Source organism: Bacillus rossius (assembly GCF_032445375.1).
Source record: "Bacillus rossius redtenbacheri isolate Brsri chromosome 9 unlocalized genomic scaffold, Brsri_v3 Brsri_v3_scf9_2, whole genome shotgun sequence".
NCBI classification, from domain to species: domain Eukaryota; kingdom Metazoa; phylum Arthropoda; class Insecta; order Phasmatodea; family Bacillidae; genus Bacillus; species Bacillus rossius.
The window spans coordinates 14,297,382-14,312,637 of record NW_026962013.1 but is presented as its reverse complement, the minus strand read 5'-3'; the positions used below and the strand labels follow the sequence as shown (position 1 = coordinate 14,312,637).

Sequence of the window (15,256 nt, the reverse complement as noted above, 5' to 3'; positions counted from 1 at the left end):
CACTTAAAGACTTGACTATAATTGTCTGTTTAAAATTACCTTATTGCAGTATAATTTGCAATGTTTATTAAAACTTGGGCACCAGCACAATTCAGAAGAAAAAAATTAAAAAAAAAAAAAAGATGAAATATAACACATTACAGATGAAATTCTTTTAAATATTTTGAATGTATTACAATAGGAATAATAATTTTCAAAGTATTTGCTTTTCAATAAAACAAAACCTATGTGAGTTAATTTAATCACTGTTAAGTAAAGCTTTAAGGGAATTTTAATTTCAATCTGAAAAATTCCTTTACACTGGGCTTAGAAAATCCTATTTTATCACACAATGGTTTACAAAGAACGGCCCCAAATTAAAAATATAAACATGTGCAGCCAAAAAATTTCCAGAAAATGAGTGTTACTCTCATGAAGCAGGTAACTACAAATTGCTGTACAAATTATGTAATTTCCATAATGCAGTTATTCATAATAAAAGTTACACACATCAAAATTTAAGCGATAATGGTACTTGTCATTGTTTTCTTTACCGAATAACTACCAGTGGCACTAATGAATTTATGAACACAATTTTCTTTTGCTTCCAAGAGCATTTTTGGGAATGATATGGGAAATATGGACTCTGCCAATTTATTCACATCCTGTGCACACAGCACATAAAAATTATTTTGTAAATTAAATATATATACTTGTTTTATTAAATAAGTACACAAAAATAATTTTATAGACAGTTTATTTTTTACCATTAATTATTTATATTTGTAACATGGGGAGACAACAAAAGTTTTACTTTAATTATTTTGATACTACTACAAATTAAAATTCAACTTACTAGGCTACACCAGACGTTAAATTATTAAGTTATTTGTATTGGGCATATGCATTAACTGAAATAATCCAATAATCACTGATGAAAACATTATATTTAAGAACTAAAAAAATTAATAAATTGTATGTCACCAGTATAGTTTTATATTTAACATTTTTTTATACAAACAACCTAGCTTAATAATTTAATTTACTTATCACACAAACACAATACATTGAGGGTAATTACATGATTAAAACTGGTTAGAAACTTACATGAAACTCACCTTAAAAAAAAATAATTTCTTATTGCTGTAAAAATTATAATGAAATTTTCATGCTTGTAGCTTTTCACAATGAAAACAGCTGCAGCTTTGAAGTTTTACAGTAACAAGCCTGGTATAGAAAATATTTCTGGCACCGTAAATTACATAGAAAAAGTTGCACAAGTTTATTCCATACTAGACAACAACAAACCATGGAAAGGCCTGACTGTTGGATCAGATGATGAAAAGGTAAAACTCTAAATTTTGAAATATTTCAATATTATGTCTGTACATAACAAATAGGCTACTCAGAATTATTTGTTTAGTTAATTTTTATAATAACTGATATAAAAACAATACAGTAATAATTTAACATTAAAAGAAATATTTGCTTCTATTCATAATCTGCACTTAAAAATAAAGATTTTCCTGTATTGGAACATGAAAAATACTTAATGATTATTTCTTATGTAGACACTTCTTGGTTTCTTGGAGTATATTGACACATGGGAATTATCCACCAAATATCAGCCAGAATTGTTTCTTTCACCATCAACAGCCTGTGGAATAAGAGTAATGATAACATCAATCATTGAGTTGTCACATACACTTAATTCTATTGGCTTTCGTTACCTTCTCACATCAAAGGTCAACCAAAACATATTGGAGGTATGTATTATTTAAAAAAAACATTCATTGCTGATTTTTTAAAGCAAATAATAGCTAATTAACTAATCCTTATGTGATGTCTATAGGAAAAGTTCAATATTGCAATTGGAATTTAATTTTTTTGCCTTATAAAATTTTCAATAACTATATTTTAGACCTCAGAAAAAAATGTTATGAAATGCAGGAAAGTAATCAGTGTTGAAAATGAAAAATAGGGACAAATTTATGGACATATCAATTGTAGCATTCCCTGCCTCTGAGCACCTGGTGACGACAGAGAGGGCAGGAGCAAGAGACACTACATGCCAAGGGACAAATTAATTCTAGTGCAGGCTTAGTAATACAAATACACATATTATTTCACTGATTTTTCCAGCACAATTTGATATATTTAAAAACAATCAGCTAGTAATTTTAAAACGTGATAGTTACAATTGCTTATATTACTTCTCTAAAACATATGTTTTGACTTCAGTGAAATTCCATTGAAACATAAAAAATACAGCTTTGGTACTTCATTATAAAAGTTCACAATTTTAAAACATATTACATGGATATAGAATATATGTTTTAATTAAGTGTGGTACTTTGCAATGAGATTTCAATTTAATAAACAAATAATTAAATTGAGGCCATCACTTACAGCATAATAAATAAGTAAATTAAATATAAAAAATCCAACTTAAAACCTTTACACATATCTACATGGTGTATTCTCCACTCTTATGAAGGCAACCATGTGGTTGAAAATTTGAATTATTTTGTTTGTCCCGTTTCCATTTTAATAACTAATAGTTCTGCAACATACACATAAAACTAACCTAACCAATCATTCACTCCATTTCACAGTAATTTTAATGTAGCTAACCTAACGTTTCTACATGTTAAAACAGTATACTACAATAACATAATTTTTAAAAAATATGTCAATAATTTTGATACTGTGAAAATGGTTGGTTAGGTTATATTTAGTAAGCTGCGTTTAAAATACTTAAATAGTGGGTGTGGACAGTTGGTTAGGTTAGTTACATTACAACGATTGAGATATTAAAATAGTCAGTGAGTTAGGCTAACTACAAAAAAAAATAGTAAAATCGTTTAGTTAAGAACCGCCCCTTTAAACTACACATCCAATAGCATTGATCTAATTATTTAATTTTTGCTTCACATAGTGCTTGAAGATTAAGCACAAAAGGAACAACCATTTACCTACCACATTTTATCCCTATTTCAAATTTCTAAACAAGCACAAATGCTGCAAGTAGATGGGTGCACCATACAAGCTCACTACACTCATAGTTTTGAAAACCAAATTTCACAGTGAAGCGATGAAAAGTTGAAAAAACAATTATTTTTCTCTTAAATATCTTAGTAAATCACCAATGTTTTGTGTCCGTAAATTTTAAATTCGGACTTGCTGTAACTGATAATGGAATATGGTATGTAAATTGTATTAGTGGCATGAATAAAATTTACGTTAAGCTTGGAAAGACTGTCGCATATCCCGAGAAATCAGTCGAATAATAACCAAGCGAAAGGTTGTTTATGTTATGCTTGCTATATTAACAAGTAAATCTGTAATTGAAGTACAAAGCTTACCTGCAGGTAAAGTGAAGTAAGGTAAAGTGAGGTCATGACCTCAACTTCACTTTAGTTATTATTCGCCTAATTTCCATTAATCCGAGAATCAACAACATTCACAAACTAAATAGTATAGTTACTGTGATATCAAACCGATAAAAACACAAACAAGCACATCTTTTTTCATCCAGACATAACTTACCTCAAATATTTGCTTACCTTCATATGCAGATTGCTCGCGGCGAAACATAAACGCAGTATAGCTTTTATTTACGTGCCCAAAAGGCACAAAGTTGTGAAATTTACACGTTCTTAACGGAAGACTTGTTCAATATAATTCTTGCAAACAAAAAGCACATAACTAAATACCATACCGACTATTTTATTTTACTTCAATGCGGTTTTCTCACGTTCACCCTCAATGGCAGTGTGTAAAGTGTTACCCTTTCGCTACGCCAGCGCACCTAGCGGCAGAATTTTTCCCTGTGCCAAACTCGCCCATAAGAAAACCCGTTTTCTTCCTAACCTGTAGTAGAATTAACCTTAGTTATGTGTTTCAATTCTGCACTTGTATTTTTAGTTTAATTAATAGTTTAAAGTTTTCTATGAAATACCATCAGATATAGCCTACTGTAACTATGGTTAAGGTGGGTTTACGATTGAAAATTAAGAATTAAGACTTAAGACTAAAAAGGTGGGTTTACGATTGAAAATTAAGAATTAAGACTTAAGACTTAGTCGTGTACTTACCACATGACTCTATGTAAACTAGTGGAATGGTTTATGATTGGTTGACGGGTCGTATGCGAACCATATGATGACTTAAGACTTAACAGAAATGGTTATATTTTATATATTTCGTTAAGACTTAAGGGAAGCGACCAATCACAACAAACCGGAACCTTTCAACCGGAAGTTGATGTCTTATTATTGGACCGAGCGAGGCAGTATTTTGGGTTAGAATTCGTATATTTGTCATTTGTAATCATCATCCATTTCGAAAAATAGATATCCCATTTGTCAATAACCTATTTCAAACCTGCTTCTCCGTTTCGAACAATGGCCAACCATGTGTTTTGTGCTGTGATTGGTTAGAATTAACGACTTCTATGTCAATCATAAACTGGAAAATATAGTTTTGACTTAATCGTGTGCTCGATGTTAAGTTATTTATAATTCTTAAGGAAATCAATCGTAAACCCAGCTTTAAGTATTAACGAAAAATATAAAATATAACCATTTCTGTTAAGTCTTAAGTAATCATATGGTTCGCACACGACCCGTCAAAATTCACACACGACAATCATAAACCATTTCACTAGTTTACATAGAGTCATATGGTAAGTACACGACTAAGTCTTAATTCTTAATTCTTAATTTTCAATCGTAAACCCACCTTTAATATACTCTCCTCGATATCCGTGCGGGCGGCTATCGACCTATCGACCTTGGAGTCATTCCCTTAGCTGCACTGGGACAGCCTAAGTTTCACCCCCATAGATCGACATGCACGAACAGTTCCGAAGTACGTCGCTCGATCGGGTAACTTCGGTAGTAGAAAAGCGCGGGCTATAGCTACAGCTTTTGAACGTGAACAATGATATCGTTTTTTGATCTAGCAAGAGATAAATTGCAAAATTGTACCAAAAGTGATAAAGATAACACTATTCCGGGATATGTAGACAGTGAAATCGGTTATAACAATTTCTTTGATGCCTTAAAAAGTGCAGGTTACTCGTTCTGTTAGAAGTAGTGCAGCACAGGAGCAATTCAAAATATTAGATTTAAATTTTCTATAGAAGACGAAGCAAGCAACATTAAAATGTTTATCTTGCTTGCTTCAAATCCTCAACCCTTATATCTGTCAATGAAGGAAATTAATTGAGCTTTCAGCTTGGTGACCTCTAGATCATTACAAAAAAATGAATGGCTATAAAATGCTAATGATATGACAGAATGGATGGGTGAAGTAACGTAAGAACTCTGAGAAAACCAACTAACCACTGCAATGTTTGCTATGTTCCCCACTATCAAAAGATCCATTAATGACCCTGCTGAGAATCAAACCCAGATCACTTTGGTGACAGAAAAGTGAGCACTTAAAAACAGAGACCTAATGTTTGCCTCTAATGACCACATTTATAAGACCACAAACCTAATGCTTATTACCTTTTCCACCATTAATTTAATTACCTTACCTTTACAGATCTTAAGCAGCAGGTAATGACCAGTATACTGAATGAAGTCTTTGAGATTAAGGGCTTCTTATGTGTAGGAATGTTTGCAATTTTTGAAACAGCCCTTTTCGGAATTTTATTATTCTACTACTGTTAAAAGTCTCTTCTCTACAAATTTGCTTTGTTCTCTGTTACTAATTATTATTAATGTAGGGCATCCTCCATCCATTGCATACCTTTAGTGAACATATTAACATATTATATTTTTATTCTCCTCGCTGGTTCTGTATGTTCAACTACAGCTGATTCAGTTGTGTCTTTAAGTTTTTAATTATTTATTTGTTTATTTATTTCCATAGTTTTCCATGGCAAACAATGCAAAACTTCAATGCTGTTTATCCAAAAATTGGAAGTATATCATATTTTGAAGGTTTGCTATGTAACAAATCATTAGGTATTTAAAAATTTATTGTAATGTTTAAATTCAAGAAAAGTTTTCTGATGTATGTTCTGAGAAAAAGAAACATTTATGGAAGCTTACTGTAACACCAAAAATGAAGTATGATATTACTGATATCATTTGTGTTTGATTTAATTAATTATTAGTGTTAAAAGTGCATTTGCAGTGCTAATTTCTGATCCCGTTCACATACAAGCATAAGTGTGATAACTAAAATGAAGTATGGCAATTTAAGAGTTAAATGTTATGTTTAATCTCTTTCCCTAACGGTTTGATGAATATTTTAAGTGCAAATGTGCAGTTTGTAGTTCTTATGTTAGATCTAATTCATATTATACAGGCTAATGTGCATTGTTTTATGAAGAATAGTGTTGTAACAAACTGTCAGATTAAATTGTTTTATTCCAAAATAGAGCAATGCTCTTTGGAACATTGCAGAAAATAAAATTATAAGAATTTAAAAGTCTAGCACAAATATTAATGTAAATCAGCTCCAAGACTTAAGTTGTAAATGTGAAATTAGGCCTATGTGATTACAATCTTATGGCATTAAAGGTCTAGTAAGCCTACCTACATTTGTATTTTAAATAATCCAAGTTCATAAACATTTAAAGAAATTGCTGCAAATATTTCAGTTCAATGAACTGATTCAAATAATAAATTATAGGTTGAAAGATAATCTAGTAATGAAGCCAATAGTATTATTAATTAAAATCTTGTCTGTAATCTCAGAAGTCAGAGAAGTTGAACCTTCATGCAAAACCCAGAGCTGGTAGGCAATAATTTTTTTTTTACTAATCATTTTTGGGATTTTTTTTTATCAAAGATTGATTAATTTACATTGATTGATACCAAACATATACAAGAACTTCAGAATACAGATTTTCCTTCATATCGAAATATTATTTAAAAAAAATTATTTTCTTTTATTGATAATACACTTATTGGAATTGGCTCTAGAATATAATAGTGAATAATCTGTACTTGTCTATGATTTGTTTTTTTTTATGTAAGTGTATAGTGTTTTTTTTAATGGTTGTTGGCTAGTGTTATGTATGTATGTGCACTATATGCAAATGGTAGTTCTGATAGTATATGTTCATAATAACTAATATACTGATATCAGACTAGCTCAAAATTGGTCTATATTGTACATATATGAATACTTTATAAGATATGTATTGAAATATTATTTGAGTTAAGGAAAATTGTTACTGTAGAGTGTAGATGATTGATTGATTATTGAAAAAAAAATTCCTTCTGACAACCATTAATAATTTTTACTGCTTTTTATTAATCTTCATAAAAATTCACAAGTCACCATGGTTACCATCTTACAGCCACAAAACAAATATTATCAGTAATTTTAAAATACATCAATAAATATTATCAGTGATTTTAAAATACATCAATAAATATTATCAGTGATTTTAAAACACATCAAATAAACTCTCTCGCTGCATTCATGAAATCATTGTTTATTTACATTGGCCAGCCAAACAGTAGATAAAAAAAAGCTGTTCTCCACAAGCCTGAAACAAAAAAGAAATCAAAGTTAAATGATAGATATTGTACTAAAGAGAAATGAAACTGATAAATAAATGTATCAAAGAAAAAAGTTATGCATACGAGAATGATAAATTAATTTCAAAACCATTTTAGTTAGAAATTTGATACTTTCAATATTTTGGTAAATTCTCATTTATGTACTACAATTAACATTTTTCTTTGTCCTTTCAAACAGATATTTTTTTCCAAATACTTTTTGACAAAAACTCATTTATGTGAAAAAAATTATATGAAAAACATAATTCTATTGCTCTTGTGCCCATTATTGCAGAAAAACTAGGTATTTAACAATCCAAGTAACTACACAATTTCAGAAGTATGTTTCTCAGGGCCTCGAGTGAAGTATTTGCTTGTTATTAGCTTAAGCAAATCTAGGCTTTGACTCAAGCAAAATGTTTACAAGTTGAATTAATTTCACGTAATGCATGTCACATAAGCAGGTTTTTATTATTATTATTATTATTATTATTATTATTATTATTAAGCATCTAACCAAAGTCTTTGGGGAGAGTATTAGTAGGTAGGTTATCAAAATTTGTAAGATTCTATATATATATATATATATATATATATATATATATATATATCCATCCTATATGGTCATATTTTAGTCGTATCAACAAAATGCCTACACGAGAATAGATGTCAGCATGTTATTTTGCAGCAGTCGATGGCATTACTTCATAGTACAGTTGTGAAATCACTACAAAATGTGTCGGATGTATATTGCAATGATTTACAATTATTATCGGTAATCGCATAACTGCAGAGTTCAGAGGGTGTTAGAAAATTAAAATATACCACACATTGTTTTTTTTTGTTTCTAATAATATTAGTTTATATTCCTACAAAGATGGATTCAGAAATTTCCTAGAGTAACAACTTTTCCACACAAACCAAATTTGATAAATAGTAATTCTTAGTACTATGTACTTCGCCAAATAAATTATTTTTAAAGTCTAGGTAAAACTTACCTAAAGAATAATTGCTTACACCATTTTACAGTAGTTATGAAGAAGTTACCTTTCCCTAACCATTTTCATGATTTAACAGCACTTATGTAACTAACCTAACCAAGTATTGCAACTGTGAACTACAGTATAACCCTGTAATTGTTTTCAAGTGAGCATGCGGAAAAAAACATAAGCAGTCGATGGAAATTTAGCCATTCCAGTGTTTTAACGTTTTACCAATGGACTCATTAAGAAAATATAATGTTAAAAACCATTGATCAGTACCCTTGATGCTTAAAATTTGCTTAACCAATCCAACAATTATACAACTTTGTTGTGCATCAATAAAGTAAATCAATCATCAATACAGTAAACGTCTTCGATTATACTGCGCTAATTCCCAAAGATATTTTTAAAAAATTGAAATAATTTGTTTAACAGTAGTTTAATGTTAAAGCAGGTAAGTATAAACAATAAAAAATTTGTAAAATCATGTGAATGGTTGGTTAGCTAAATTTAAAAAAAGGTAATTTTCTTTTGTTGCTGCTTATCCATAAATTAAATTATAAAATTTTGAAAATACCTTTTCAGACACTAAAAACCTTCCTCTATTAAAACTGTAAACAGTTTTTCTTAATTCCTACTGGTTTTCAAGAAATCACATTTTGCAGGTCACACTAGATAGCTTATGCAGTGAAGCAGCTGTCACCATTTTTCCCTCTAATTGCATTGCAGATCCTGTGGTTTTCCATATATATAAGAATGTATATATTTTTTATTTGAATATTATAACCTAATGAAACATAAATAATAGTTTTAAAAAAGTTACGAGTCTCTAATGTGTATCCAAACCAAAACGCCAACCCTTGACAGGGATTTTTTATAGCAGTATGGAGGCGCAAAGCGCAGATTAGTTACCTGCAATAGCACGTAACCTGACATATAAAAGGAATCATTTGTTACAAAATGAAAATTTATTTTATATGTCAGGTTATGTGTTGTCTCACGTAAAAAATCAGAATTTTGCACCTATAAACTGCTAAAAAATATCGCTCTCAAGGACTGATGCTTTGGGTTTGGAATGCACAATAAGGAGTCACATAACTTTTTTAATGTGTTAATTTACGTTTCTGCATTGCAATATCCAAATAAAAAATATACAATTTGTGTATAAATAAAAAACAGGATCTGCAACTCAATTAAAGAACAACATGGTGACAGGCCCTTTACTGCACAGGTAATGTAATGTAACCTATAAACAGTGATTTCTCAAAACCCAGTCTGAATTTAGAAAAACTTTTTTCAGAGTAAATACAGGTACATATTTAAAGTTTAAAAAAAAAGTGTCCAAAGTTTATTTTGCATACAAAAAGCAGCAACGTGAGATGATAAATTAAAAAATCACTGTAAAATGTATATTGGTTGGTTAGATTAAGTTAGTAACATCCAACCGTTCAATTGATTTTACAGAATTTTTAATTGGCGCTATCCGAAGCTAACCAAATGTAAATTCCACTGTACTTAGAATCACTGTACGTATAATGTTACTAACCTAACAAATTTCACTGTATTTTTAATCCTGCTAACCCAAGGGCAGTATCTCAATATTACAGATTTGTAATAAATAATCCTAACCTATCCACATGTTAAACATGATAAACTACTTGCAGTATCAAACAACCCTCATAGAGAATAATAATTTGAAACATGTCAGGAAGAAAAAACACTTTAGGAATTTATAATTTTTCCTGCAATACCCCAAATTATATTAAGTGCACTCACCTGAATGTAATTCAGCTCTGGTAAAAATTATTTTAAAATATTTTTACTTAAATGCGGTTAACTGCTACATACCAACAGAAAACATTTCTTATGATTTTATACGTTGTGCGCTCATGAACATAAGATGAAATCTCCACACGCTACCTAAAATTTAAAAAGATAAGCCTATAGTGTACAAAAATTTATATAAGAAATGATTACTTGCCAAGAATAACACAAGCAATGTTAACTTGTAAACGGACAAAACTAATTTCCTAACAAATCAAACAGAAATAGCTCAATAACTTACCTGAAAATCTCATAATTAGTAACAAGGAAATATTTGTGTAAATTTGTTTTACTCTTAAAAAAATATAAAATAACATTAGTCAACAATTTTTTGATCAATAATGCAATGTTTGTTTTGAACGTACAGATAAAAAAAAATAAAAAACAAACCCGAACATGTACGAACCAGCCCGAAGGGCATGTCGATCTATGGGGGTGAAACTTAGGCTGTCCAGCTGCACTGACACACTACTGATACGTAAAAAAAAAAAAAAAAAAAAAAAAAAACGCAACGTGATACTTTGGGGAGGTGTATCACATATTCGTAGGTTAATTTATTGAAAATTAATTTATTTCTAAAGGAAACAAAAACATTTATATATTAATATGCTATGGGTTAAAAAATATGTTCATTTTAGTGCATTTAAAAATTGCAACACGAGTGACATAAACTTTAAAATTCGTGTGTTCGTGACGTGATATGCTTATAATATAACTACTATTTAAAGTCTAAGAATATTACATTTGTTTCTGTGATTAGTAATGTCATTTTCGTAATTATTAACGAAGTTATATTTGCAATTTTTCTTTACTTAACATTTTACCTACTGTACATGATAAATATAAAAATTTAGTACTTTTTGTGTCCATTAGTATTATTACATAGGTTACATATAATGGAATTCGGTTTTTCACTATAAATAGCCTATTGCACAAAAAAATTTGTGTGATGTTTTGATTGGGTCAGAACCAGTGTATTAGGCTTATATAAACTATTGACACCAACCGCCGGTGCTCCCTCTGGTTCGCACAGGCCGTTATGTCACAACAACACTTACTCTTAAGTGCATCGAACACGCCCGAGCGTGATGTCCGCCGAGTGAGTGTAAGTGCACCGCGACGAACGCCGAGTCGATCACAGCGCCTGGCCGGGTGTGGCAATGCGCTAAACTAAATCAGTAAATTATTCTTTTAAATCAAAAACAACCAAATTAATAACAATCAAAAGATAATTAATTCAAGGGAAATTATGTCAAATTGTCCAATAATAATAATATATTGTGAAATATGTCTTTTAAGTCCAAAACTGGTCGGAGCTGTTTTCCCGCGCTTCACGTGTCTCGGCGCGAGGTCGCAGGGCGATCTCGCACCAGTTGCCGTCGGGGACTCACAGGGGTCGGTCGCTGCGCGCATAGCCTTCAGATTTCGCGCCTCATCCAAGTCTCAGCAATAGTGTAAGTTCTTCAAATCCTTTAATCAGCTCTGCGCCGACCCCACTCAGTCGCACATCTTTTCGTGCGACTCGTTACCTAATTATTTTATCCCAACAGGGAGTTTTGCATTTATTACGTAATTTTCATGTCCAGAGTTTAAGGACAGCGTAAATGAGTCTTACGCAGTTTTCAGGCTTCGAAGCCAAGTAATCATTCTCGTCAAAGGCTCCTAGCTAGCCTCGTGTGTCGAGTTCCAACTCGTTAATCTACGTATCTAACTTTCATCTAATTTAAATGTGTAACTTCTACATGTAATCTAACCACGTCATAACTGTTTAATTAGTGACTGTAACGTGTATGTTTTATCTAACCGGACCTACATACTTTTCGGGACTTTGATGTTTTGCAACAGGTTAGATTGCAACTAACTTTAGAACATTCATTCGTACGTGCTGTTTTACATAATGTCAATCTCTGCATAAGCTGTTGCAGCATTGCAACTCCGCGACTATCTGCTGTATCTTTCACGTTGATAACGGCCACAGTATAAGTCTGCACATACCACTTTGCAACCTATCCTGGTCGCGCGCCAGTGGCGTAGCCAGGATTTGTGTATGGGGGGTGTGAAGAAGCATGTACCCCCCCGTATTAAAGCGGGGGGGTCCGGGGGTCCTCCCCCGGGAAAATTTGGATTTTAAGGTGTAAAATAGTGCTATTTTAGCAGTTTTCGGTTCTTAAATTTAAATATTGTAATGGTAAAATTTTTATTAATTTTAATATGAAATTTGTTGAGTGATGAATAAGAAATTAATTAAAGATTTGGGGCTAAGGGGGGGGGGTTTCAACCCCTAAAACCCCCCCCCTGGCTACACCCATGTCGCGCGCATCATCTACGTATAAACACTCGCGTGCCGCGATGGTCAGACAGCAGATGCGGCCAGTACTTGGACCAGTGTGTGTAATGGTGCAGTGTCGTGTCAATCAGTTTACCATTTATTTATAAGGCGTCCTGGGTGGCCTGAACAGCCCGGGTAGGTTTCGAACTACGACACGCTCCTGCCTGCAGCCACGAGGCCGAACCCCCGTTAATATCCCTGAGATCACTTTTCAAATTAATAAGTACTTAAAAAACTTAGACAGGCAGCGGGAGTGGCGTCACTATGACATTAATTGGTTAAAAAAGTACATATATTACAGGATTGAAATGCACTCGAAATGAGCCCAGTTGTATATGAATTTCGCTCAATTACAATTGATAGTGAAAATAAAGGTTATCAATTTTACCCCTCCCTATATAGCAAACCTAGCCAACCTTCCTGCCATTCAGAAAATATTGAAAACAACATAGGTACACCAATGAAACACCGCATAAAATTTATTTCCACCTAAAGTAAACACAAAAGTATGATACTAGTTGGAGCTAATTAAGCAGAAACTGTAGATTAAAATATGGTGTCTTTTTTAAATGATAAGAATTTTTTTAAATAGGTACCATAAAAACACATAAATATGTAAACATTTTTCCAATTATTTGCAGTTTTGTAGAACGTTTTCCCCACGAGAAATAAAGTTGACAATTTTATTAAACTTCAGTACCTGCTCAATGCTCATGTACGTCATCTCTGGTTTATCATTGCAGTGTGATGCCTTTGTGAATACTGGCACATTGTAGGCATTAGTGAAGAATACTTAAATGACACTGATGTGAAATATAGTCACAACTTCATTCCAAAGTTTTAAACCAATAAAAATAGTTTAAGCATAGAAATACCTTCAAGGTAATCATAAAGTTGATGCATAGTGTATGTTGCTTCTTTACTGCGTTAAATGCAGCTTAACCAAGAATATAGATGTACTTCTGGTTTTTACTGAGGTCCAGCATTATGCTTAATGGCAACGTTGTCCCAATTTCTAGCATTTTTAATAAATCCATGAATAAATATATTTTTGAAGTGTGACATCTTAGCTCTCGGTCAGTACGCGACACTTGGTAGAAGTAATTTTGTGAATGGAACGGAAGTCGCATGGAACGGAAATTTGTAACCACGGTGCTGCCATCTGTGAAGGATGGCGCGAACCATAGTTCACAAAGTCAAGTGGAAACTTTACAGTTTTAACTGTTGAAGGAATTTTAACAATATGGGCAGTATTTTAATAAAATTCCTTGTCGAAAATCAGGTCTAAAGGTGGGGTTCAGTATTGTTTCAATACATTATAGACTGCTGGTACTCATCAATGGTTTATCTTTGCAGTATGATGCCTTTGTGAATACTTGCACATTGTAAGCTTTAGTGAAGTATACCTAAACGACACTGATGTGTCGCTTTTATCGGAGCTGTTTCATCATATAGTTTAACCTTTCGCTCTGCAATTCAAATGATTCAATAGTTGACGCAGCTGCTTTGCCAAATGAATTCTAGAGGTGGGTGCGGAAACTACATCATTTGCGTCAAGAAGTGTAGTTGAAAACTTAAATTTTGTATATTTATCACTCTCTGCATTATTTTAAATATTTCTACATTACATTTTGTGTTCGAAATTCATATTATAAGTATATTTGCAACATAAGAACACCGCACTTGAATTTTCTTGTTAGCGAGGTTATATGGTACACATTTCTAGCAAGTTCTGAAAGACTTGCTCACATTTTTTTCCTGATGAAATCTTAAGTTTTTTGCCAGCCCTCATTTTCTTTTTCTTCAAATTAGTAAATATCTTAATTAATTTGTATGGTTGAAGCCTTTTAATTTCCCTCCTCCTCTCAAATTTGGTAAACATTTAGATTTTTATGTAGGTATATATAACCTAGTTTCCATTGTAAGCTTGACATGTATGACCTAAAACACAAACAAAATTATGTACATCATTGTCAAGAAAACATTTATTTAAAGGCAATCAGGAAAAAATAAGGGGAAAAAAAAAAGGGGGGGGGGGGGGAATTCACACACACATGATTTTACATTTTCACTTTTGAAATTTTTTTTTTTCCTCTCTGGTTATTCCACCTTGAAATAAACGTTCCTCTCTGACAGTTTATGTGTGTATTCTTTTCTGAGTTCCTCTATGAGCAGTTTGTTATCTTCACAGCACTTCTTTGCATGCACCTGAATTTTTTGAAAATCTGTAAGCAAAAAGATTTGTTTAGAAAGTTTACTGATTAAATATTTTATTATCATGCCAACCACAATTTACACAGACACTTCCACAGTAAAAACTTACTTTTCAAACCACATCAAAATCAGCCTGCAATTTTTTCTGTTGTTCTTCATTACATGTCGTGGTGGTCATTGTGACCCCTGGGTTCCATGTGGTGGAATCACTCGCCTCATCAAGGCTTCTGTTAGATTCCCGTAGGGTCAAACTGGAATCTTTTTGCAAGTGGGGAACGTGGCGGGTGTTGACTTGAGCTGTTTGGTTTCCTCTGGGTACTCCCATTTACTTTCCTGCCCCCCTACATTTCGTCAATGCTCCATTCTCTGTTCGTGACCTCTCATCAGGTTGCAGTAGA

The 15,256-nt window shown here is 32.1% G+C and overlaps 1 protein-coding gene across 1 annotated transcript in view; it reads right to left on the bottom strand.

Moving 5' to 3' along the window:
- Positions 1 to 719: 719 nt before the first annotated feature.
- Positions 720 to 15,256, bottom strand: part of LOC134543088 (F-box/LRR-repeat protein 8-like) — a 35,320-nt gene continuing 20,783 nt past the window's right edge. Inside the window, exon 6 of the mRNA XM_063387867.1 lies at positions 720 to 14,869. Within this exon, the coding sequence (XP_063243937.1) occupies positions 14,745 to 14,869 (125 nt within the window). The 3' untranslated portion in view covers positions 720 to 14,744. The remainder of the gene's footprint in view (positions 14,870 to 15,256) is intronic.